We start from the raw sequence: 26,618 nt of genomic DNA on the forward strand, positions 1-26,618 counted from the left end.
AATTTGTGTGGGATACTATCGGTTCCTCGGAGAGTAAGCTGGCTGAGAAAGACGATGCTCTCGAGGCTATGGTGACAGCTTTGAAGGAAGAGATCAATGAGCTTAAGGAGGAGCTCAAGATTTTTAAGGCTGTCATAGGAAATTGAATCTTGGCTTCAAAGCCGAAGCCACAAGCGATGGATGTGCCCAAGCCGAAAACGTTTAAAGGGGAAAGGTCCACAAGTGAAGTGGACAACTTTTTTTGGGCCATGGAGCAATACTTCCTTATGATGAACATCAAGGATGATGTCACAAAGGTAAATATTGTTGCTATGTATTTCACTGACGTTGCTTTGTTATGGTGGCGACGTAGATTCACTGATGTGAGACGTGGTGGGACTGAGATTGGGACTTGAGAGGAGTTTTAAAAGGAATTTAAAACACAGTTTTACCCCGAGTATGCCGAGAATGAAGCTCGAGCAAAGTTGCGGCGGCTTACGCAACGAGGCACGGTTAGGGAGTATGTACGGGAGTTCAGTGAACTCATGCCCCAGATCTCTGATTTGAGCGAGAAGGAAGCATTTTTCTCCTTTATGGATGGGTTGAAACCATGGGTGAAGTAAGAATTGCAACGTTGAGGAGTTCAAGAACTTACCAATGTCATGATGGTAGCGGTGTAACACCCCGAACCCGAGACCGACGCCGGAGTCGAACACGAGATGTTAACAGACTTTAAACCCTTTATAAAAATATTTCTCAGACACTGCCAATCTGTGTACTAGTCGCTTTAAAAATCATATCTTGAGTTTCACAACTCGAAAATCAGTTTCGTGATTTTTCCCTGAAACTAGACTCATATTCCCATCTACATATTTTTTTCTAGAATTTTTGGTCAGCCCAATTAGTACAGTTTATTAGTCAAAGTCTCCCATGTTACAGGGATCGACTACACTGACCTTTGCGCATTACGACCTGGATATCTCCCTGCACAGAGCTTCAATACTGATGCCGTTTGTTTCTATAGAAACTAGACTCAGAGAGGAATCTATCCATATATGGTATGACTCCTAATTGTCTCTGGTTAATTTATAATGAATTTCCAAAGTCGGAACAGGGAATCCAGAAACCGTTCTGGCCCTGTCTCACGAGAACCTGAATATCTCTTAACATACTGTCCATATGATCTTTTAGTTGCTTCTATATGAAAATAGACTCATCGAGCTTCGAATACATAATTTATTCATCAATTAATTCCACTCCTACTATTTTTAGTGATTTTTCAATCTCACGTCGCTGCTGCTGCCAGCATCTGTTACGAAAGCAACTATGCCCATTTCGTGATTTCTCCTTGATCTAACTAGTAATTCGTCATACATATCACAAATTATGATCATGACTAGCCATGCCAAAGGCTAATCATTGTCAAACATCCCCCTACTACACTATTGCCATATCATGAATTTTAACACCAAAATAATCAACCATGACATATGGCATAAAAAGGTCGAATTATCAAGATTTACGACCTAACGTTATGAAACCAAACCCAACCGAACATTTATGCCATTTTCGCATGGCTAAAAGTTTACATACCAAAGTTCAAACACAACATAATAGCCTATACATGCCGAAATGTTCTCCTAAGCCGACTAAGAAGAAAGTACCAAAACTTGCTAGCCGGTGTGATGACTTCGACGACGGCCCGATCACGCAAAAAGAGACGAGTCCAAGAAACCTAGAATAGGTGACAAGCAAACACCGAATGAGTATATAACTCAGTAAGCCATAAGCATTCCACAACCATCCATTAATAAAATTATCACAACAGGAAACAATGAAATGAGGTTAAGTACTCCATCCATACCAAACTATACCATAGTTCCTTAAACCCTATGGTTCAATCTCATACCAAGTCCTACATTGGCCTTTCATACATCATTTTATTTTCGTTATAATCATACAATTAAACGAACTTTCACCTATTCCACAATGAACCTTATGTACGTGACTTCAACTATAATCGTCACATAGGTTCAAAACTTACCAAGCTCAACTCCAAATATAAACATAGCGCCTATTAGCCATGAACTCAAGGTACTTACCTTTTCCGCTGTCCAAAATTGACTCGGTAAAGTCGCACCCTTCATGTAAATAATTTATAGAAAATATATATTGGGTTCGCACACATAGTGCTTAATAATCAACCACGCACACTTAGTGCCATGTACTTTAAACTCGCACACTTAGTGCCATGCATTTCAAGTTCACACACTTACCTTTTCCGCTGTCCAAAATCGACTCGATAAGGTCGCACCCTTAATGTAAATAATTTATAGAAAATATATATTGGGTTCGCACACATAGTGCTTAATAATCAACCACGCACACTTAGTGCCATGTACTTTAAACTCACACACTTAGTGCTGTACAATTTAAACCCGCACACTTAGTGCCAATCTCATGACCGTGAACACTTATTGCCCGCACACTTAGTGCCGAAAACCAGCCACTCAATAGGCTTCACTTCCTTTTTACATTCGACAAATTTCATCTCTACTTACATATACATTTGTATACATTTCATCTCATTAAACACAATGGTATAGGTATTACGATCCTTTAAATCAATACCAAAGATATGCTTAATGACTTACTTGTGTTGGGTAAGATGGTTCCAACTCGGCTACTCGATGATCTTTTCTTTGCCTTTGCTCGATTCTCCTCCTTTAACTCCTTGAGCTTAATCAATAAATCAACTAGTTTAACCGCCTTGCTAAATATTTACAATCCAATTACACATGCATATGTATGTTAGTATATTCGGCAATCACCCTTACTAATCACCCACTTGATCAATTATGGAGAATCAAAGTTAATATCACAATGTGTACCCTATATGGCCCATTATACATAATCAAATTTAACATCATCTATATATTTACTCATATGGCCGAATATACCTAATCATTCATACACCTAACCAAAAATAATTTCTAAAATCTTTATATCATTTATACACTAGTAAAGCATCCTCTCCCTTTCCATCAATTTAGCACATGCATTACTCATTAACCTACAAAAATTATATTCGGCCTTAGCACACAACTTGCTAGCCGATTCTTCCCCATCTAGCAACTAATGCACATATGTGCTCACTCAAAAATGCTAAAAAAAAAGATTCAAGAATCATCAATCCACCATCACATGCATCATTAACAAGCTTCATATTTAGCATGCAATGACATTAACACAAACTCCACCTAGGCCGAATCTTAACTCATCTTCATGCCTCATCACCACAACATCAAACATCAAAATACCAACCAAGAATGTAACATGCATGGCCGAATATCATCTCCATCATTTAACAAAGTTTGAACCATGGCTAGGTAGATTTCAAACTTACAACTTAAAATATACATGAATCTCAAAGAATAATATCAAACATACCTCAATCTAGTTACATGCATGGCCAAACTTCCTCCTAATTCTCTTCCAAACCAAACATGAAGCAAGAACTCCTTCCTCCTCCCTTAGAATTTTCGGTCAAAAGAGGATGAAAAAGGATGAACAAGTTTTTCTTTTCCTTTCTTTAGCTCACGGCAATGGGGGGGGGGGGAAACAACCACTCATTTTTTTGTTTTTCCTTTCTTTATTACCCATACTCCTTATTTTATTTTTTTCCTACATACCTCACTAGGCCAACATGTTCCCAACATGTTTCCACTCATAGCATGGCCAACCACTAGCTCAAATTTTGGGTAATTTGACATGCAAACCCATCATTTTCACAACATGCATTAATAGACCATTTTAAATTAGCCTATCATATTTTCACCATGTCTCATATCGATCCCTATTTAATAATTTCTCATGCAATTGGCAAAATTGGAGAATGAAACTTCCACATACTCATGTACACACATAATAAGCATAGAATATGGAAATTAATTATTTTTATGACTCGGTTTTGTGGTCCCGAAACCACTTCCCGACTAGGGTCAATTTTGGGCTGTTACAAGCGGAGTCCATAGTAAACTTGCTCCGAGAAGGGACAGGTTTGAATCTTCCAAGCCCAATAGGAAGGGTAATGGTGGGTACCTAATACGATCTCGGGTTAGTAGATAATTCTGAGTCGTTAAGTTTCCCGATCGATAAACGAAGAAGTATGTTTTGTTTTAGAGTTTTAAAGAAGATAGGTTAAATTTGGGTGTACGGAAAGAAGGTTGATTCGTAAAAGAGAAAAGATAATGTGTGTGGTTAGGTTAGATGGGATGTGGTTCAGATTTGGTCGATTATGGTTTAGGTTTTAGAATGAAATGGCTCGTGATCGGGTGATAGGACCTTGGGGCAGCTCCAAAGGTTCCTTGTTCGAGCTAGGTAGGACTTGAGGCGTGGCCGTATCAGTACCATGAGGAGGATGAAAAGGGACATAGCTATGATAGCAACGGTAGTAGCAGCGATAGTGATGATAGGAAACCACGAAATGAGAAGTGGAGACCTAATAGCCTGAAAAAAAAGAGGGGAAAGTTACGATGCTACTTTTGTAAGGGATCGCACATGAAAAGGGACTGCCCAAAGGTATCTTCAGTTTCGACTATCAAGAGGAATGATGAGCAGGAAGAGGCGAAGCCTATTGAGGGAAAGACATTGAGGGTCAATTGGATGGTGCTTATTCCTAAGAAAAGGAATGGTGAAAAAGGGTTGATGTTTGTAGACATCAACATTGCGGGTCAAAAGCGCAGTGCTCTTATTGATACGGGAGCATCGAACTTGTTCATATCGGAAAAGGCTACGAAGAAGCTTGGTCTATCAATTAAGAAATTGAATAAGAAGATCAAGAAAGTAAATTCCGAGGATGCCCCAACTGTGGGAGTGGTTTATAATGTGGAGCTAACAAATCGGCAAATGAAAGGACAATGAAGACTTTGAGGTAATCCAATTAGATGATTACGATTATGTACTTGGCTTAAACTTCCTTGACAGGATTCAGACAGTTCTGTTTCTATGGGCCGATGAAATTCATATTATCAGTCTGTTAACAAAAATTATTGTGCCGGTGCATCGAGATATGAAGGTGGGGGCAAAGGTGTTGTCGTCAATCCAACTAGTCGATGATGTTTCATATGGGAGGAACATTGACTTGATAGAACGGAAAGTTACAAAAGCTCATTCGGAAGTGTTAGTGGCGCAAGAGTTCGATATGAAGCCTGCAGATTCAACTGTGGAGCCGACACTTTTGGGAAATGTGGGTTATGCATCGGGCTTCAAGAAAAAGGGAGCGATGCAAAAACAGTCGGGACGAGTAAATACTTTTGAGAGTGTTTTGAATTCTGACTTGTTGGCTTGGCAAGGTCGCAGGAGCCCTTTAAAAGTTCATAAGCAAGGAGGCCAATGGACTATGGGCAATATGAAGCCGAGTTGTGAGAATCAAGACGATTCAAAAGGGAACAAGTCAAAATTGAGGCAAGTTAGAGCAGAGACTTCTTGCCAACAAGATGTACCAACGAGTACAACGGTTCAAGTGAAGACGCGACGGAAGTTGAGGCAAAGGTTCCGAAGGGAGGGACAACCCAATCGCAAGGCAAGTCTGGAAGAAGCCAAGGCAACGAGAGAGTTCAAAGGCGAATCAAGTCAATGCCATTCGGAAGTCGCAACGAGGGCGTTGCGAGAATGGGTGGGGAGAATGTCACGGGTCAAAGTGCAAAGCTCGTGACCATGGCACAAGATGCGCCCAATGGAGGTCCATCGATAAGATGGAGATCATTTAGCCCACGAAAACTGACCCGATTCAAAGAACTGTTGGAGAAGCCTGTTAGATTAAAGCCTGGTTGGCCCAATAATGAAGATATGGCAACTTAGGCTAATTTGGTAACTAATTTTAGAAGATTGAGAGAATCATATCTTGTAAATGTTAGATTATATTTGATATGTCATATCTTGTAAATCCCTAAAATAAAGAGATATAGTTAATCTTGTCAGTCGATGTAAATATATCTTGACCATCGATTTTGGGGAGTTCAACTATAAATAGAGAGCCTCCCCCTCATTTGTACTCATTCCATTGTATGTTGAATTCTTAAGAGTAATAGAATTTTGAAAGAGAGCATTTACTCAAACAACTTGTGTGTATTCTTTTTTGTGGCTTTCTGTTGTTCTTTGTAGCTTCATTTGGCATAAACCGCTTCCGCTCTTCAACTTGGTGCCATAGAGGAGTTCTTAAGGAATCCTCACTTGAATAAAGGCTGACTTAGGCGAGTTTGGACGAACGAATCGCCTAAGGCCGCACGGATCGCAAGACGAAAGATCTATCCCCGTGACACAAGCATGGTCCAACTTGAGCTAACCTTATTAGACTGGATAAATCATTTCACCCATGAATATTTCTATATGAATTACACGATTTGGATTTCACCTGTCCATAGACCGAGTCCGTCCGATCGATCTGTCTGAAAAGTAAAAGGGTTTTAGTAAAAATATAGATTTAAAAAATAGATTTGGATAAAAAATAAAGCCTATTTAAAAAAAGATCGGCCCTCAGGTAAGGTTTTTTGAGCCTGGGACCGGGTCAACCCAAATGAGCATAAATATAAAAAATCTACTATTTTATTGTTGTTTTATTACTGTTTTGTTGCTATTTTCTTGTTATGTTTTCACTGTTTTACTTAAAATTTACTATTATGTTATTACTATTTTATTGTTATTATTGAGATATTGTATAACTCTTGTTTTATTATTAATTTTATTACTATTTTAGAGGCATTTGCTTGTTAAGTTATATTTTTCTTAATGTTATTTAAGTAAAAATATTTTTTAATTTATTTTCAATTTATTGAGAAACATTTATTTAATGTTATTAGTATTTTTTTATGTATTATACTTTTTAAAAAAATTATATAAAAAAATTAATTCAAGTCGGATCGAGCTTGAGTTTTAGCATTTTTATTTGGATCAGACTTAAACAAAATTTCAAATCCATTTTTAGACTAGATCCAGACCTAGCAAATGGGCCTCAAATTTTGATAAAACCTAACCTAACCCATAGACAAGTCTAATTTAGATTAAAAGTAGAGAGATTAAATTTTATAAACCCTAAAAAGAAATAGTTAGGGGCAAAATTAAATCTAGTTCATATAATCATTGAGTTTTGACCTGTTCCTATATGTTAGCATAGTAGTATTGAATAGATCTAATTAGTAATCCGAATTCATAATATTTTTTAAAAGAAATTTTCAAGATATTTATTGGGACGAGCTAAATGTTTATTTGTCGAGAGGATTATTATTATTATTATTTGCATTCAGCCAAATTATCACTGTAAACCTTATACATTATTTACAACTCTAATCTTCTTTCATCTTTTCAAGAAGACCGAAGTACGGATTTGTCAATGCAGATTTTAACATAGAACCAGCCGTGTTAAGCGATTGCACATCGACTTTGTCACGAGGGAAAACCAAGAACTCGTCCCCTTCACTTCTCTCGAATCCGCAAAGCTCGAGAAACTTGATCCCTCCTTTCAAGCTCCCAACTCTTTCCTGGTTTGAGGCGAAGTTCGTTGTCACAAAGAATAAAAACATAGGGAAGGACTCGATGCGATTCTAGATAAAATTATGGGACCGTTACCTGGAATTTCGGGTTACTAAGTCGGATCTTCCTGAACTTTTCTTCATCGGGACTCCTCGCGACGTTTCCGACGTAAATCAGCAGTGTTTGGAATGCTTTCTTAACTTTAGCATTGTCATCCTGGAATCAAAATAAGCAGGGAATCATGTTTGCTTTAATGTAACATATACTAGATAAAGAGTACATTAAAATGGCAATGCAGCTTAAGCTTTCAAAGTATGAAAATGGAAATGGGAAATCTGTATATCTTCAAGATTAGAAGTTTGAGGGTAAAAGCACCATGAAAGCCCCTGTACTAAGCGTCAGATTGCATTTTACCCATCCACTAAAAAAATAGGGAAATTGGTCCATGTACATTAGATCAAAGAGCAAACCGGTCCTTCTGTTAAAAATTGGTCTCTGCATGTCTAGCATGTCACATGTCATTGTTTGGTTATTTCGTCAACCACGCCAGTTTTTAATAGTACAAACGGATAGAATTTTTAATAGAATGGACCAATTTGCCATTTAATCTAATGTATAGGGACTAGTTTGCCCATTTCTTGAGTAGAGGGGACAAAATGCAATCCGACTCCTAGTACGGGGCCTCCATGGTACTTTTACTAAAGTTTTACTTGAAACCAAACGTAAACTAAACCGATATTGCTTTCAAAGCAAGCAATTAGTGTCTAGCAGAATTAATGGATCATCAGTAATTTAAAAAATTCAGTGCCATAAACCAGTTTCCTCAGTTACATTTTTCATGCACATGGTCATTCATGGAGCCGATTATAACATATTATAGGCAGCTGAACGCTTACCTTGTAAGCCAGCTTCAGAGATCTTAGACATTCTCTCATATGGTCAGCCTTTGTAATAGACTTAACAGGCAAGGAACTCTGCAATTAAAACAGAATCAAGCTCAACAACATTTCCTAGCATTCCTTGTGTTTCGACATAGAATTTGAAAGATATATAAACCTTTTCTTCTTGTATACTAGGTAGAGGCGGTTTCGCTGCTCGGTTTTCAAGTGGCAATCCAAGTGCTTGCTTTCGCTCTAACTGTGAAGTTACAAGAATCATTTGAAGCACGAGCAATTTCGAGAACATATCGAGATTAACATAGTAAGGAGACCAGACCTTATCCAAATCTAATTTCTTAAGCACTTTCTCCCTTGCTCTTTTCTCTTCCTCCTTCTCGGCTTTTCGTAAGGCTAAAAGGCTGATAATATTATACATTCAGAAGTTGATGATGAATGGTACCATTGTTTTATGAAAGTATAGGAAAAAGAGCTTATATATGGAGTATATGCAAACCGTTTTCGTTCATTTTCTTCTGCAATTCTCTTTGCTTCAAGTAGTGCTTTGCCTGCTCGAATTCTTTCCTGCAAAAAGGTGTGTCATATAGGTGGATAAAATCGAAGAAAACGAAGGTTTAGAGAAGTACCTTCTCCCTTTCTCGTTCGAGTTTCTTTTCATCGTCCCGGTTCTTCATGCAAACTCGATCCCTAAGAGTGAGCAGCTTAATAAGCATGAAATGGAATTGAAAAAGGGTAATATGAGTTTTATCAAAGACAGAACAAAGTATATCAAAGAAAGAGGGCAGCCATTGATACCAAGGGAAGGCAATCAGATTAAAAAAGTTCTCAAAGACAAACCTTAGTTCCTGTTCTTTGAGTTTTATTGCTTCTGTGATATCATTTGGCTGAGGGGACTCTACATCCAAGTTTATTACCACCTGTGTTTAATTAAACAAGAAAACCTTTTGATTACAAAACCAAATCTCAACATTTTCAAGCCTTTTCATGCGAAGTATATCAATATTTTTGTAAAGGAACATGTCTTATATCCAAGGGGACCGATTAGGCCTTAGCTCCTCAAAACTCTCTTAATCCGAAGTATCGTCTAATTCAAGAAATGATAAAATTTTATTTTGACCCCGAAAATTTTGTACCCAAGATAATTTGTTTGCATTTGCTCTTGCCAATTATTACTACTCTAAGTGAGCATCAATACAACTACATTTTATTAGATTAAAATTGAAAACCTAAAACCAAGTAGTCATCTAATGGTATATTTATCATAAAAAGTATTATAAAGTCTCTTATATTAGGAGTTGGATTGCATTTTGGCCATTCTATTTAAAATGGGCATAGTAGGTTAAATCAAATAACAAATCGGTCCTTGTATTAAAACTATCTATTTTTACTATTAAAAATTGACTTGGCCGATAGAATAAGAAGACAGTGACACATGATTTGGCATGTATAACTTATGTTAATTACAAGGAGCAGTTTTTAATAATAAAAAAATTAATGAAATTTTTAACAGAAATAACTAATAAATAATTTTCTAGCAAAATGTAATCTAACTTCTAATACAATAAGCCCCATATTACTTTTAGCTATATTTACCAATAAAAAGTCGATTAAAATGTCCTGAAGTAATTGATGGAACACAATCAAGAAGGTGAAAAGGCCATACCAAGGGCATTTGGTCAATGTCTGCATCATTCTCATGATCAATGAGCCAATTTACAGCATCCTCAACTGTAGTATTCCCTGCGCCAGTGCATAACAAAAGAATCATACAAAACATACCCCCCCAAAAAAAAATCTCTTAGAAGCAAAACATTACATGGAAAATATTGTAAATGCATCTATCACATTGCATTCAAAAAGCTCACCTGTATAATGAAGTCCTCGAACTGCTCTGGCCCGTGGGAACCCCAGCGATTCAAGTTTCCCCAACAAGTTCATATTTACTTCCATGACCGGAACTTCTGCTGTACAATGAAAAGCGTGGGGGGTTAACAAAGAGTTAAACAAAAAGAAGAAGAATGAATGAATGAGACCATACCTTGTTGGGGTTGCATGGATTACAGGATTCAAGAAAAAGGCTGAGATTGTGATTTGAAAAAAGGGAAAGAAAAATGAGGTTTAAAGGATTGTTGAAAGAAAACCCAACAAGTTAAAAGATTGAAATGCGATGAGATCGGATGGTGAATAAGGATTTCATACATATTCCAAGCCTTAGAAAGCCCTGGCAACTTCGGGTTTGGAACTTTCTTTTTCTTCTTGCTTTCTTCTTTGGCAACAGTTTGATTCCCCATCATTATATACCTTTGGGGGGGCGCCATTGTTGTTATCTCACACGCAAAGAAATATTGATTTACAATTAAAGAAAAGGGATAAATTACATTATTAGTAACTAAATTTTCTTTAAAATATCAAAATTTTCATAAAAATTACCAAAAATTTCTAGCTTTACTAATAAGTATTTAATAAAATTATATAGAATGTATTTTTCTATATTTTGTCGGTTCATTATATTGATCATTTCTATTTTTAAAAGTATTTTCCAGTCTATAAGTCAACTTTTTTCATTAAGTCAACTTTAATTTTAAAATTTTGGTTAATTTTTTTTTATATTTTTAAAGAATTTTGTCTTTTTACACAACATTTGATTGGATGAGGTGATTCCTGGGGGAATTTAAAAATATTTTTCATTAATTTAAAATATTTTTTTGTAGTTTTCTAAATTAGATTATGAATTTTTAGTTTTTTTTATAATTTCCCAAGTTTTGAGTTTTTTGGGGGTTATGGATTTTTATTAAAATTTTAAAATATATATTTTAAAATTTTTGCTTTTTCTACACGTGTAGCATATCATTTATTACAAAATGATAAAAGACCGAATTTTGAATCAATTTTAACAAAAATTCAAATTGGGATAATCGGGGCTAAGACAGAAAAAAGTTTTAGGAGTCGAAATTAAATTGTAATTTTTATAATAGTAAAAATGTAATTTTATCATTTTAATAGCCTATATTTTTATAATTTTTAAAAGATTAAATATTTTTTTATTTTAAGGGGGCTAAAGTATAATTTTACCTTTACTAATTTTTAAATGGTCTAAATGAAAATTGTTCCATTTTAGGGGGCTGTGCCCTGCCAGCCCCCTAGTTAGGGGTGAGCAAAACTCGATTCGACTCGAAAAAATTGAAAAAAATTCGAATTTCGAGTTAAACGAATCGAGTTATTCGAGTTAATCGAGTTATTCGAATCAACTCGAATTTTTTTTTTCGAATTTCGAGTTCGAATCAAGTTGAGTTTTCGAATTCGAATAACTCGAATAATTCGAATATCAAACTATAATATTTTACATTTTTACCCCAAATTCTCAAACATTTTTACTTTTCCCTCAAAACTTTTACTCCTTCCCACTTTGCCCCCAAAACTTTTACTCCCCTCCCCTCCCAACCCCCCAATCTACCCAAAATCCATTTCCCACCAAAATTTTACTCTCCCATTTATTTTTTCTCAAAATGTTACTCCTAAAAACCCTCAAAACCTTTTATTTTCCCCAAAATTTTTACTCCCTCTTACTTTTCCCCTGAAACTTTTATTCCCTTCCCATCCCACCTCCCATCTATCCCAAACCCTCCCCCTCCAATTTTTTTTAATATTTTCCCTCCAAAATTTTACTCCCCCTATTTACTTTCCCTCAAACTTTTATTCCCCAAAACTTTTTATTTTTCCCCTAAACTTTTACTTCTCACCCTTTACTCTCAAATTAAAAATCAAAATTATCCAAAAAAAAATCACTAAACATAAATAGTAATAATTTTATTTATATCTACTATTTATATTATTAAATTAAATTTCATATTTTATATTATTTATATTATTGAATTGTTTAGTCATATTGAATATTTATATTAAAATTGAATTATTAATTATGCCATAAAATATTCGTGTTAAAATTTTATATTGGTATCAATTTCACATTTTATTTTTAAAATAACTTTTATTAAAAAAATCATATTTTTACATTTAATATATTTTTCAATTTTAAAATACATAGTGACAAGAATCTGAAGATAATTGAAACAACTAAGCAAGAAAAGAAGCTAGCCAGTATATAAAAAATTAATAAACAAATTATGAAGTGATGAAAGTTAATAAAAAATTTGATTAAGCTGGACAAATTTTATTACGATGGGTGACAATAGTTACAAGGACCCAAAATTATTTTTTAAAATTTAACTCGAATAAATATATTCGATTCGAATTCCATCTCACTCGACTCGATTCGAGAAAACTTCAAATAAAGTTAGGATGATAAAATTATATTCGAAAACTCGATTAACTCGAAAATTTTCGATTCGATTCGATCGAATGCTCACCCCTACCCCGAGCTATGCCCCAAGGAATAACATGTATGATAAAATGACAATATAGGGTTAACATGATAAAAAATTGTACAGATACCAAAATAATAATCTAATTATAGTACAGGGGTTAAAAGTGATATTAAGCCTAAAAAATTAATTGAATGTATTTCATTGAGCCATAAGTAATCGTTTACATTCGTACTTTTATCCAAAATTTTAAAAAAAAATTAGGGCCATCAATGTCGAAATGTCGAGATATAGCCTATAAGGGTATTTTTGAGTTTTCAAATCTTAAATAAATAATAATAATTAGGAAAATATCACAATCGACCTCAATGTCTTGGGTTCCGACCTGTAAACCCTAAACAAAAATCTATACTAAGTTGTTCTCAAGAAAAATCTCCCACTATAATTTAAAAATTTTATAACATAATTTTTTTACAATATAATAATATCTTTTAAGATTGATTGAGTCTTAGCTTAATTAACATGAGCATTTTTGTCAATGCAGGAAGCAGGGGTGAAGCCAAAACAATCTTTTAAGGGGGCCGAATGAAATTTTATTTTTTTATAGTTTATATCTTTATAATTTTTAAAAGATAAAATCGAATTTTTATAATTTTAGGAGGGCCAGAGACCTTTATTAATTTAAATTTTTTTAAAAAAATTTAAGTGCTTAAATAACAATTTTACATTTTAGGGGGTCAGTGTCCATGCCAGCCCCCTCTAGATTTGCCATTGGCAGGAAGATGTGAGTTCGAGTATGCTGAAGTACATTATCCTCTTATTTATAGGTTAGGGAGGGGTTGTTGTAAAAAAAAGAAGATATATGATCAAAACTTATAATGAGGTGCATGAATAAAAAAAAGAAAGTTAATTTAGAATCATAGATATGATTCTTGTTGAAGTTAATTTAAATAACTTTAAAATATTCTAATTCAATCATTAAAATATTAATATTATATTAATTATATTATTCTATCAAGTTAGCTATTAATTTAGATATTGAATGTTAATTAAATTTGATTTGGAGCATATTTAATATATATTTAATTATTCATGTTGTTGTTACACATAATGTTGTTTGAATCAGATCAGACTAGTTGGACTTGAACTAGTTAGGAGATCGATTTTAAATCGATCACTGGTTGGACCGATTGAACCGAAATTTTAATTTGTTTTTAATTTTGAATTTTTTTTTAAACAAGCTGGTTGAACCGATGAATTGGTGATCTAATTAGTTCAACCACCGATTCAATTTAAAAAAAATTGGTTACACAAATCTTTACAATTAGCTCCATGTTTCTTTAAACATGCTATGCACCAAATTGCAACTAATACTACTCCCTAGCTAATAATTAATGAATCTTAGACACCCAATTAAAATCCAGGTCATATATATAATCACATTATTTTTATTTGTGTTAAAATTATTATAATATTATATCATACTCTTTTTTTTTATAAATTACAATAACAGGACAAAACTCAAATAACAAACTCGACTACCACAACTTAAATCCAAGCCACACCTGAGATAATGAGCACCCTTAGATTCCGTATATCATTCCTTTCATATCATCAAATGTTTTTTTGTGATATGTCTTAATCCAATCCTTGGGTATCATGCTGACTTGATATCTCGATATTTTTAGAGGAAAAATAAAACACAAACTAGTTTGGTCACGACTATCATTATCATAGCGCATTAGTTAAAGCTCAAACTCTGGGATTCAGAGTTAAGAAAGTTTACAAAAATATAAATTGAAGGCAATGCAGCACATATGTCACTTTAAAGTTTTTCTAACCCAATGCCACTAATTGGCAACAAAGAAACATCCTACCCTACTTTCAATCTAATAATATTCCATCCTTCCATTTCAATGACAAAGGCCCGTGAAGCCATATTTTTGTTAATAAAACTAAACAAAAAAAATACCAAAAAGAATTGGTACATATGCAGGTTCTTATCACCCAAAACACAGCCTTACAGTCTTGTAGGATTGGCCATTAACACATCTTGAGATTAAACAGGCAACGACTACTTGCTAAAACTCTGATTATCAGGCTCTTGATTCCAATTCCAAAATTATCTTCTTTCTTGGGCCCTGCAGGTACAAACAAAAAGATTCTTCAAGTGTAGGGAAGAGAAAAACAAGTAGAATATAGGGGAGATAAAGAGTGAAGGCTTAATAGTTGAAGGAAGTTCTTAAAAGCCCACAAGTGAAAGGCACATACATTATATAGGATTAAAGATGGAATTATAGTGACTGACACAAGTTAGGGATTTTCTACAACTCCTTCAGCACTAATTATCTGTACGTTCCAAAAATTCCAGTTTCTTTTGAAGAGATCAGCATTAACTTGCATATAAACTGTTAATTTCAATAATACCCATAAATGATCAAATGCACATAGAAGAAATTAAAGAAAAGTGACCAAAATAAACGGATTTTCTAGGTCCAGAAGAAAAAGGACATTCTTGCAAAGTTAAGGTATGGCTTGGCTCTTCAAAAGAGGAAAACATTTGGATCATCACAAACTTGAAAACTAGATAAAACAACGAGGGCATGTAATGTAATCGCATGACTGCATCCATATTTGAGGGTTCAGTTTAAAGTTACCATTGGTATGCCTAAAGCTTTTAGGTCCCCATCTGTCATGTGTACAAGTGCAGTCATATCAACCTGCAGAAACAGTTTGTCTTATAACGGATGCAGAAATTCATTTAAATTGTGTAATAACATAAAACAATAAAAAGGGGGGGGGGGCAATTTTACAATGTACATAAGAAGCATAAACTACATACTTCCTCAGCTTGAAAGGTGATTGCATATTTTTCAAGACCCAAGGACTGGAGGAAGCCCTCCACGGATGTATCAGCCTGCATGTGAAAGCACATGGCTTAGACACAAAAATTATAACTAGAAAGCACATATTGGCAAGACTAATTTCATCACTTCAAAAAAAGATGGGGAAATGCCTCTTATGTTGGATACAACCAAAGGAAATATTAAAGTGCAAACACGGGGACATTTACAATTCTATTTAAGAGAAAACTAGAAGCCCTTAGTCAACTTCTTTTTGGCATATTCCACACAATCTATAGCTTGGCATTACACATCATAAGTCATAACATGGTTTATTTCCCGCTTAATACAGATTCCAATTTCATGTAAATGTTAGTTCACAATCCAGAGTTGGCAGTTCAACTTTTCAATCAGTTGACTTCATTGAGCTTCCAAACCAATGTAAACAAGCCCTGGCGAGATGCATGCCATGACGTGGCAGGTTTCTTACCCCCCCAAAAAAAAACACGCACAAAAAAGTACAAAACTGACAATGTCAAGTTCACTTAGTTCAACATGCATTGCAAAAAAAAGCCCAAGGGATATCCATGTGATCAACATGGCAGGTCTCTAAACCCCTTGCCCACAATTCAAAAAAAGCCCTAGGGATATCCATGTAATAAAGCCATTGTAAATAAGCCTAAGGATTAAGGATATGCATAACATTACAAGGCAAGTTTTTTAACCCCTTCACACACAAAGGCATACACCTAGGACAGGAGGAACAAAGAAGATAAAACAGAGGTTTCATGTATCATGCTTGTCATATAAACAAATAAATAAACACAAACATACAACATATAAGGGAAGATGCTAAAAAGCAAAAAAGTGCACAAGTTACTCACGCTTTGCTTAGCCTTCTTTCTTGCTGGAGTATTTGCAGCCCTCCTGGGATCTAGTTCAGGAGTTTCAACCGCTACGCTTTTCCTGGCTGGTTGGGCAGCCTTCACTTTTTGTTTTCGTGGATCAGCATTTATTGGCTGTGCATTCATTGTTCCAGATAATTTTTCACGAAGATCATGGACACCTGAGAGAGTTCCCCTTCCACTTTGAGATACATTTTGGAGACTTTTCCTTCGCAACTTCAAACGAAGATCTCGAGCATCGACTTTACGATCTTCACAAACCATTAACACACAGTCAAAAATAAATAGAGATGATTTAGTTGCATCTAACTACAGTAGCAATATTTTAGTTGCATGTGATTGTGTCAGGCAATCCATACTTGAAACATTAGGTCCATCTTCTTGGTAAAGATCATGTTCCCACTTGTCATCTTGCCTCTGCCTGCAAAATAGATGGCATGAAGTCATTCACAGGTTAGAAGAATTAAGGCACAAAGAGCATATGAAACAAACTCAACTTCTTCCTTGGATGGAAATGAGGTGACATAAACCAAACTCAACTGATGTGAGCTGATATCAATAAAAAATCTATCACCATTACTTTAAGCATATATTTTACCAAAATTGATACCTAAGAGGCAAAATCACTGGCTTACAAGTTCAAATCACAAACTCCAAAGTTCATAATCAACAAGTGCCCATAAGAAAATTGTAAGTCAAAACAAAAACCACATCAGTAAACTGGTTGTCCTTTCCCCATTTTTTTTTCTTAACACCATGAGAAACAGGACTAAATACTCCATGGTTATAAAAAACTCATAATTTTCAGGGCAACCAACATACATTGAAAGATAAAATTTATAAAGCTCCCTTCCTAGTTCCAGTTCCCAATTACCCAGGACCCAACCTGTCCTACGCATCATATACTTGATTTTATAGAATTCGGAACCCGACAAGACAAATCTAACTCCTGAATTTTGCGAATTCAAATAAATAGCCATTTATCAAATTGTCTTAAAAATCCAATCAACTCATGAACTCCATCTCAAATCTTCAACATCATATTTAAACTCAAAAATTAATGGCAAACCCAGCTACGAAATTGATTCATCATCCAAAAATACAAACACAAAAATGACTGCATTTCAAGTAAATAAGTAAAAAAAAGGAAATTTTCCTATTAATGCAAATAAACGCAGATTTCCCATCGAAACAAACAGAAAATGAAGGTACAAGCAAACCTCTTGCCAGCGATTTGACGCCGAGGAATGAAATTACCGGCGGAATTGCCATTGAGTCTCTCCTTCACCGACCTTTTCCCAGCACCCTCCTCCACCCGATCAGCGTACATCTTTGTAAGCTAATTAAAACCCCTAACCCTAACACTTTATCTTTGCAAATCACGAGAAAATAAAAGGAACCGAAACACTAGGAAAGATTGGCCTTCTAGAGGTCTTCCAATTCTAGCTAACGTGAGGGTAAAATCAAAGAATAAAATAAAAAACCCTAACCCCTGTTTTGTATTAAATGTAAAGATTATTTTTGCTTTAGAAGATGGATGAATCTCACGCCCTCCCGCTTGTCAATTGGCGAAAGCTTTTTGGGGATTTTGTTTTTTAGTTTCCTTTTGGTTTTCGAATTTCGAGAATTGTACGCGAAGCGGACTGTTTGGGATTCTTTTTTATGTAAAATAAATTGGGGAATTGTTACCCTTGGCTTTGCATCACCGGCTCATGTGTTGATAAACCGGGTTGAGAATCCATTAAAGGATTAAATATAAATTTGGTATCCAAATTTGTCAACTTCTCTTAAATTAGTATTTATTGTTTTTTTTTGTCTCAGATTGGTATCTAAACTTTTTTTCCATCCACTATACTGGTACCTGATACTAACACCGTTAAAACTTTGCTATGTGACATCCTATTATATTTCCTTGCTTCTACATTTTTTCATTTTCTTCTTTCTTTCATCTATCAACCCCCCTCAAAATTTTCCCAATGTTCATGCATCTTTCTTTTTCTTTTTGTTTTTATTTTCTTCCTTCTCTTTTTCTTTTTCCTACCTTTTTCTTCTTCACTCTTTTGAACTCTCAGTTTAAGGGCCCAATTGCAACGAAGAAAGTTCTATATGATGATTGTGAAATCAAATCTTACATTAAATTTTTGAGGTTCTGTAAGTAAACCCCAGTAGATCTTGAAATTTCTACTCAGTACAGCCCTTAAACACCAAGTTAGTATAAGGCATAATTGCAAAAAAATCCCACAACCTTTGGGGGCTTTTGGATATATGCCCCTAACCTTTTTTTTCTGAAATCGGCCCTTCATGTAACGAATTTTTTAGACATCAACTCAGTTGAAACGATAATCGTCAGCTAACTGTTAGTCAACAGCCGGTCAAAAAAATGGTCTACGTGGCGTTCCAGTTGACTGATGACGTGGCTGACATTAAAATAAATAAGCTGATGTGGCAAAAAAATTAAACAAATTTAATAATCATAAAACAAAAAACCCTAAATCCCTAAACCCCAAAATTCGATATTTTTTCCCAACTTCTAAAATCTCTAAATTGTAACAGCCTAAATTTTCAGTGGTAACGGAAACGGTGATTTGAAGTTACCAATTCCGATGAGTAAGCTCATAAATTTTATTATTTAGTATTTACGAGTTAAATGTGATTTTAGAAAGATTTGTGAAATAGTGATTTGAGTTGAGAAGGAATTATTAGGTTAATTGGTTTTGAAAATAATGTATCGAGACCTCGATTTTATAAACTGAGATTTAAATATTTTTATAAATATTTACGGAGTGTCATTAGAGTAGTATTAAAGTTTTGCTAGAAAATTTTATCGTTTCGATAGTTAATTAATTAAAAAGGACTAAATTGAAAAAAATGCAAAACTTGCTAAAGTGATTAAATAACATAAATGGTAAATAAGGGAGGACTAAAAGGGAAATTAGACACCCAAAGAATAAGCAGAAAAAAATCTTGGAATTAGGTGATTTAAGGGCAAAATTGTAACTTTTGTGAAATTAAGCTTAAATAAAAAGAAATCTAAAGATTTCTAGGCAATTCTTCTTAAATTCTCTGCCAAAAACAGCCATTGGAGAGCTTCTTAAGCTGGTTTTTATATTTTTACTTCATTTAAGTTTGCTTCTTGCTTTTCTCTTAAAATTTTTATATTTTTGAGACTTTTACAATTAGGTCCAACTATCTATTTCATTAGTTTTTGATATTATGGGTAATTTTGAATGTTACCATTGATGACTGCTGGATGTTTATAATGAATTAACATAGACTTGAAGCTTTAATTTTGTTATATGATGATTTTATCAAGAAATTTCAATAGAAATTGATTTTAGGATCTAATGTGAAGAAAATTAAATATTAGGGTTTGGCATTAAATTCTATTTATCAAAGGATGTGTAATAGCTTATAATATTTAGATAAAGTGTTATTTGAGAAAATTTAGCTCATTTGATGAGTTAATTGCTAATGGACTAAATTGAAAAAATTGTAAAAGTTGGGGTAATTATGTAATTTCAAAATTTGAAGGGTATAAATTGTGAAGTGGACTGAAATTGAAATATATGCTAATGAATGAAAAATTTTACATTCTAGATCAAGAGCTCGTAGATCAACGAGAAAAAGGAAAATTAGTCGAGTAGTCTCTGAACTATTACCAATTTTACAATCCAACCCAGGTAAGTTCATATGGTTAAACTTTCATGATTATTTGTTAATTTAGGAATGGTATAATATATTTATTCATATTTTGTTGTTGAAATTAAGATTATTGTAAAAGTATGAAAATTGAATTGAATGTTTAAAATTAGTAGAACGCAGGATTGAGTACGATCGTTCCGTGGCAAAGAATGAATTGACGGATAAGACCATGGTTGGACCATGGCAGTGTTTAAATGTAAGACCATAGCTGGGCTATGGCATTTTAATGAAAAGATCATAACTAGGTTATGACACCTTGAATGTAAAACCATGGTTGGACCATGGCAGTATATATACATGTGTAATACCATAGCTGGGCTATAGCATTCTGATGATAAGACCATAACTGGGTTATGACACTACAAATGTAAGACCATGGCAGGGCCATGGCAATGCATGTTTAAAACTATAGTTGGACTCTGGCACAAAAAGAATGATATACTCATATCTGTAAGCCGTTCTTCGATTCAGTACGAAATGGTAAGAGACTTATATAATTAAATTGAAAGATTTATAGATTATTATTGATATTGATCTGAAGGAAGTGTGTTTATTAATAATGTTGTATTTGACAGGGAAAAATGTAAGATTTATTTACAATTTAATTTATTATACTATATTAAGTTCGATAAGATCAATGTTTAACCTATTGAACTTACTAAGCTTCATTAAGCTTACTCGTGTTATTTAATATTATTGTAGATTAATGTGTAGTCGGAAGATCGGATCAACACATCAAGCTACACAATCCAGTTTAATCCGATAGTTTTTGCAATGTAAATTTTGGTTTATATGGCATGTATTGGGTTGAATTGGCAATTATATAATTTGAAATGTGGTTGTGAATGATATATATTGTATGTATGTTTATGTAATTAGTAGTAGAATTTGATAAATCAATGAAATGAGTTAAATAGGTAAGTATAAGTAAATGAAATATTTGTGACGTTATGACATGTTGTGAACATGTTTTAGTTTGTTTTGATTGCTTGGTTGGGATATATTGGTGTATGTGAATGTTAAGTGCAGGTTAATGTCAAAATGGGTGAGAAAAGTGACCTTAAAATAACCTATTTTTGTCTATACGGGCAGAGACACGGGCGTGTGTCTCAGCTGCGTGTGACACACGGCCTGGCACATGGGCGTGTAGTCTGGCCGTGTGACCCTTGCACATTAATTTCATAAATTAGTTACCCACACGGCCTGACATACGAGCGTGTGACTTGGCCGTGTGACCCCTGCACCTTAATTTTATAAATTAGTTACCCACACGGCCTGGCACACGGGCGTGTGACTTGGCCGTGTGACCCAAGTCAGAGAGTTACACGAGTAAGGACGGGCTGGGATATGACCCTGTGCCTCATATCAAATGCCCACACGGCCTAAGACACGAGTGTGTCTCCTAGCCATGTGGCTCACACGGCCGGCCACACGGGCGTGTGTTCCCTACTTCTAAGAAAATTTTTGAGATTTTGGAAAAAATCCCTAAGTACCCGGTTTAATCCCGATTCACTTCTAAGGTGAATATTGGGCCTCGAGGGTCCATCTAAGGGACAATATAAGTGTTATATGATTGATTCTTAGTATGTGTAACAAAGGTTAGGAAATGCCCGTATTTAATTCGTAAAGTTCGATAATGCTCCGTAACCCTATTCCGGTGACAAATAAGGGTTAAGGATGTTACACAAATCGTGAAATTCCCCAAATCCCTAACCTTCGAAATCTTCATTAAATCCTTAAAATATTCAAATCCCTAAATCCTTAAATCTTGAAATCCCTAAAACTTTTACAAATCAAATTTTTGAATCCCTAAAAATATTAGGAACGAAGTCGTGAAATCCTTTAGAACCAAATCGTGAAATCCTTAATCTTTCCAGAAATTTTTATTTGATTCCTTGTCGTCTGAAATCATGGATTCACATAGTTCGAATAGTCAGTCTAGAGGTTGGGTAACGCATGGATCGAATGGTTCGAAGAAAAAATCGCCATATACAAATGATGTTACTTCATCGCAGAAGAAGTATGCCTACGATGGACCAACAGTAAAATATCACTGCAATAAGTTAGCTCCAATAGACACTTCATGGAACGATTTAAATCCGGGGAGGAGATTTTATGGTTGTTCAGATTTTCGGGTAAGTGAAGAATTTTTATTTGCAAATTGAGCTTGAGCTCAATTTTGATGATTTCATAAATCTCAGTTTTTGTTTTGTTTTCATTTTGGATTATTTCAATTTGGCTGAATTGGGATTTGTTTGTAGGACGGTGGTTGTGATTTCTTCAAGTGGTACAATTGGAAAATGTGTGACCGTGTGATTGAATTACTGCGTCAATTGCATGATAGTGAACGAAATCTTTTGAAGGATAATTTAGCACTTAGAAAGAATGCTATGGATTTGGTTGCATTTGATGGTAACCATAATGGTGGCAGTAGTGTTGTTGGCATTGAGGTTGAAGGAAGTAGATCAATTTGTGGTGTTGAAGGAAAAGTAGCATTAAGGAACAAAATGTTGACCATGAAGCAAAAAATTAAAGTTATCAAGAAAAAGAAGTTAATGTATAAGATATTATTTTCTTGCTCTATGTTATGTATTGTATGCATCACTATAGGTTTCTTTTTTGGCAGTAGTGGTAAGAGGCATATGCAACTAGCAGTTGCAAATGTTGATTGAAAAATATTGTTTGTTTATTTTTATGTAATTTAACATTATGCTTGGAAGTAATAACCAATATTTGTTGTTTATGCCTAATTTAATTTAGCTTAATAAATAATGCAGTGACAATAAACATAAGACTAAAAGGACAAATTTGATCATTTATGCATATGATTTCCCCATTGCAATTTGGATAAATGTACTTTACAAAAGTCTATACACCATTCACCCTATACACCATCAACGCTATACCAGCCAAAAACCAAAATGTGAGTGAGCTATACATGAACCAAAAAAAAACCCAACATTTTGGTTTTCAATACAACAAAATAACATTCAACAGTGGTGTATCCCAAAACTAGAATGTTGTAGGCTCAAAATATGACTACCATCTTCTGTTCCAAAACCAGAATGTTGTAGGCAAAATACCTTACACCTTACTTTTTGGATCACGAGCTATCGCGAGATGGTCCTGCAAAATAGAAAATAGATACAAATAGATAAATGAATTATGGCACAAGTTCAAAAGCAAGTTATCATTGTGAATCACAAGACAAACAACATAAGCCATTCAAAACAAAATAACGATGATTTACTCATGTTTCCTACAACTAATTCTTGTGTTCCCAAATGGTCAAGAGGAGCCTTTTGCTTGTTATTTTGTGACTTGGGTGTTGAAAAAGATTGTCCACTACTATCTTGGCATGAAGCTGTCGTCATGCTCATTGTGGTTCTACCAGACTACAAGAGTATTTTATATTAATATTAACAATATATAAAATAACTCATATCAATAGTAAAAGGAAGAAACTTACACAAAATGTTTGCTTTCCCTTAAATTTATCTAAGGTAGTTGACCTTTTAATGGAAGATTTCCCCTTTTGTTTAGGTGGTTGTGCATCTTGCTGCAAAAAATGGATCATAATCATTGGTTAGACAAAATAAAATAAAAAATTTACTCAACATATTTAACTGAAGAACAACACTGTACCTGTTTCAAATTTGTGCAAGACCGCTTGTTATGGCCATGTTGGCCACATTAAGTATATGTCATTAGTAGACCTTTCCTACTCAAGTGACCATGCTTCAATTTTTTAGTTCATCTTTGGCCATCCTCCTATTCTTTTTGGGCCTTCCAGACATATTCCTTTCAATAGGAGGTAGCACTGGCTGAATATCAGTTTTTTCCCAATCATGTGGCCTATTTATAGGCTGTATTGGAAAAGAGTAAGCTTTTTTGTAGGTATCAATGTGATAATATTCATGCAGATATTCATCTGGTTGAAACCCTAAGTGATATATGGCAACATATGCATGGGAACATAGAATCCCACTAATTTGCCAACTTCTACAACTACATATCCTTTGACTTAGGTCCACTGTATACTAATAACTTTCTTTCCTCAACTCACATCCATTTTCACCATTACATATCAGTTGCCACCCTACATAGTCCTTCTTGTTGGCATCAAACTTAGCTTTCACCAATAGACCATAATTTTCCTTCCATCCATTACATAACTTCGTTTTTTGTACTATCACAGTCATCATCTTGGTCCTAATATCCTCAAGCATTCTGATAATGCTTTTGAACCTAGCTTCAACAATGCTTGAATTGAATGTTTCACACAAATTGTTGTCAGCTATATCTGATTTACAAGTAGTCCTCAAAAATGCCCTAGTCCACATCTTTGAAGACTTTTTCATCAAATTATTGTAAACATCCTTATCTTTCTTCTCCAGTACTGAACATAGATCCTCCCACTCCCTCTTAGTCGTGCACTTCACAATCTGCCAGAAATCACACTCATAAGATTTCCCTAACTTCCTCCCTGACCAATTTGCAAACACGTGCCGCGCACAATTCCTATGCTCCACCTTTGGTAGTATGTCAGAAATTGCAATCTCAAGGCCCTAATTCAAATTAATTAATGAGATAGATTGTTAGAAAATTTTAGTTAAATACAAATAACAGATTAAAAAAATAATACCAAGCTTAAAATTGCATATTTACTAACCTTTTATTGGTCACTGATGATTGTGTACCCATACCCATCTTTCAAGCCCAAATCAGTTGATAGGAGACTGAGAAACTAGACCCGTGAATCAGTGCACTCCACCTCAACCATAGCCCATGCAATAAGGAACATTTGGTTGTTTGCGTCTCTTCCAACAGTTGTGAGAAATTCACTCTTAAATGGGCTTTTTAGGAAGCAACCATCTAGCCCAATGAGTGGCCTACACCCCGCTTGCCAGCCTCTCTTTAGTATATCAAAGCACACATAATACCTTTTAAAATGAAGAAGAGAGTCTGCTGTCACCCTTTGAACAACCATTTTTATTGTGCTTCTTGGCATCTTTGACCTTAACTCATGGGCATAGTCCCATAGCAAGCCAAATTCCTCCTTAAGATTCCCAACCGTTTTCTCTTTCACTATTTTCCTCGCTCTATAACAACAGTCAATGGTCACATTTACATGCATATCAGAAACACTTCTTCTTTGAATTTCCCTCAGCTTCATCTTAGGGTGATCCTTGATAGTTGCTTCAAAATATTGGGCAATCATAGCAGCAGTCACCATTTTGTTCTTAAAACTAACTGAACAATGGTGCTCATCCTGAAACGTCTTTATTTGCAAGCATTTCGTAACAGGATTGTAGCTAGTCTTAATTCTCCATGGACAGTTAGGGGAAGAAATGCACCTCACAACAACATTTTTTGGTTCATTCTTAATAAACTTTAGTTGTCTTCTACATTCTTTGGAGTACTTTCGAATTACACTCTTAAACTGTTTGCCATAAACAACAATCCCAGACTAAATTTTAACTTATCAGTATATAAAGGAAACTTGCTCCTCCTTCTCTCACGATCTTCATGTTCTTCATCTTCATCGAACCTAACCAAGCTTCTATGTTCATCTGAGTCCCATACCTCAGTCTCATTCTCATCCTCCTCTTCTCCACTACATGCAACATCAACATTATCCAATCCATTTGATGTTGCAAAATCACTAGCTTATTCATCAACAACGTTATCCACTCCATTTGATGTTGCAAAATCACCAGCATATTCATCAGCAACAACTTCACTATCATTATCCTCTCCAACAGTAGACCCTAAACTAATATGTCCATCATTTTCCATACTAATATCCTCATTTACCTCAATACCAGTAGCAGACACACCGTCCCCATCAGCTTGTACCTCTCGTACTTCACCCTCTCTGCCAGATTTTACCTTTTCTAGATCTCATTCACCATTAGATTCTACCCCTTCATCATCACCCTCCCCATCAACTTCCACCCCTTCAACATCACCCCCCTCAATAGTCAACAAGAAAATTTCGTCTACAATTATAGGGTTATCAACCTCATGTTCAACATATAACTCAATCTCCTTAAACTTGACCTAAAAGTCTAACATAGCTATGGTGGAAGTGTCATCATAAATCACCCTTAGATTATTTTGTAACCCTACTGTACTAGGCTCATAAAAATATATTAACATGACAGTGTTAAACCCTAACCCAATTTTTTTTTAATTTTACATAATTCAAAATAAGATATTGTGTCTGGGTCCTCTTTAAGCCTAATCACTTCCCCACCTACATATCTAACATATGGGTCCTTTACAAAGTGCCCACCCACATGCAAAATAATATAATATTCATTATCTGATGACATCTACAAAAAATAGTAACACATTGTAAGCAAAAAAAATTAAAAAAACAAGCAAAACAGTAGCAGAAGTCTACAATTTTAACATCTTTTCTGAGCAAAAACAAAT

At 34.7% G+C, this 26,618-nt stretch overlaps 2 protein-coding genes across 5 annotated transcripts; both read right to left on the reverse strand.

Moving 5' to 3' along the window:
• Nucleotides 1–7,238: 7,238 nt before the first annotated feature.
• LOC107925836 (UBX domain-containing protein 1) lies at nucleotides 7,239–10,845 on the reverse strand. Of its 4 annotated transcripts, none has more exons than XM_016856561.2 (12): nucleotides 10,605–10,845; nucleotides 10,444–10,483; nucleotides 10,271–10,369; nucleotides 10,069–10,145; nucleotides 9,243–9,322; nucleotides 9,032–9,092; nucleotides 8,902–8,969; nucleotides 8,725–8,806; nucleotides 8,566–8,646; nucleotides 8,406–8,483; nucleotides 7,606–7,725; nucleotides 7,239–7,517 (listed from the first exon to the last, which is right to left on the reverse strand). In XM_016856561.2, exons 2-12 carry the CDS (start codon nucleotides 10,457–10,459, stop codon nucleotides 7,323–7,325), a joined length of 957 nt encoding a protein of 318 aa, XP_016712050.1. In that variant the 5' UTR covers nucleotides 10,460–10,483; nucleotides 10,605–10,845; the 3' UTR covers nucleotides 7,239–7,322. The 4 variants fall into 4 exon arrangements, with proteins under 4 accessions (XP_016712050.1, XP_016712052.1, XP_016712051.1 ...); XM_016856563.2 differs by having other exon boundaries at nucleotides 10,271–10,366; nucleotides 10,605–10,622; XM_016856562.2 differs by having other exon boundaries at nucleotides 10,271–10,366; nucleotides 10,444–10,679.
• A 3,578-nt stretch (nucleotides 10,846–14,423) lies between these two features.
• LOC107925839 (ankyrin repeat and SAM domain-containing protein 6) lies at nucleotides 14,424–18,234 on the reverse strand. Its single transcript, XM_016856568.2, has 6 exons — nucleotides 17,696–18,234; nucleotides 16,835–16,896; nucleotides 16,455–16,726; nucleotides 15,570–15,644; nucleotides 15,385–15,447; nucleotides 14,424–14,868 (listed from the first exon to the last, which is right to left on the reverse strand). The coding sequence occupies exons 1-6, from the start codon at nucleotides 17,803–17,805 to the stop codon at nucleotides 14,824–14,826; spliced, it is 627 nt and encodes a 208-aa protein (XP_016712057.1). The 5' UTR covers nucleotides 17,806–18,234; the 3' UTR covers nucleotides 14,424–14,823.
• Between the last annotated feature and the right edge of the window lie 8,384 nt (nucleotides 18,235–26,618).

Source organism: Gossypium hirsutum, chromosome D07, assembly GCF_007990345.1.
Source record: "Gossypium hirsutum isolate 1008001.06 chromosome D07, Gossypium_hirsutum_v2.1, whole genome shotgun sequence".
NCBI classification, from domain to species: domain Eukaryota; kingdom Viridiplantae; phylum Streptophyta; class Magnoliopsida; order Malvales; family Malvaceae; genus Gossypium; species Gossypium hirsutum.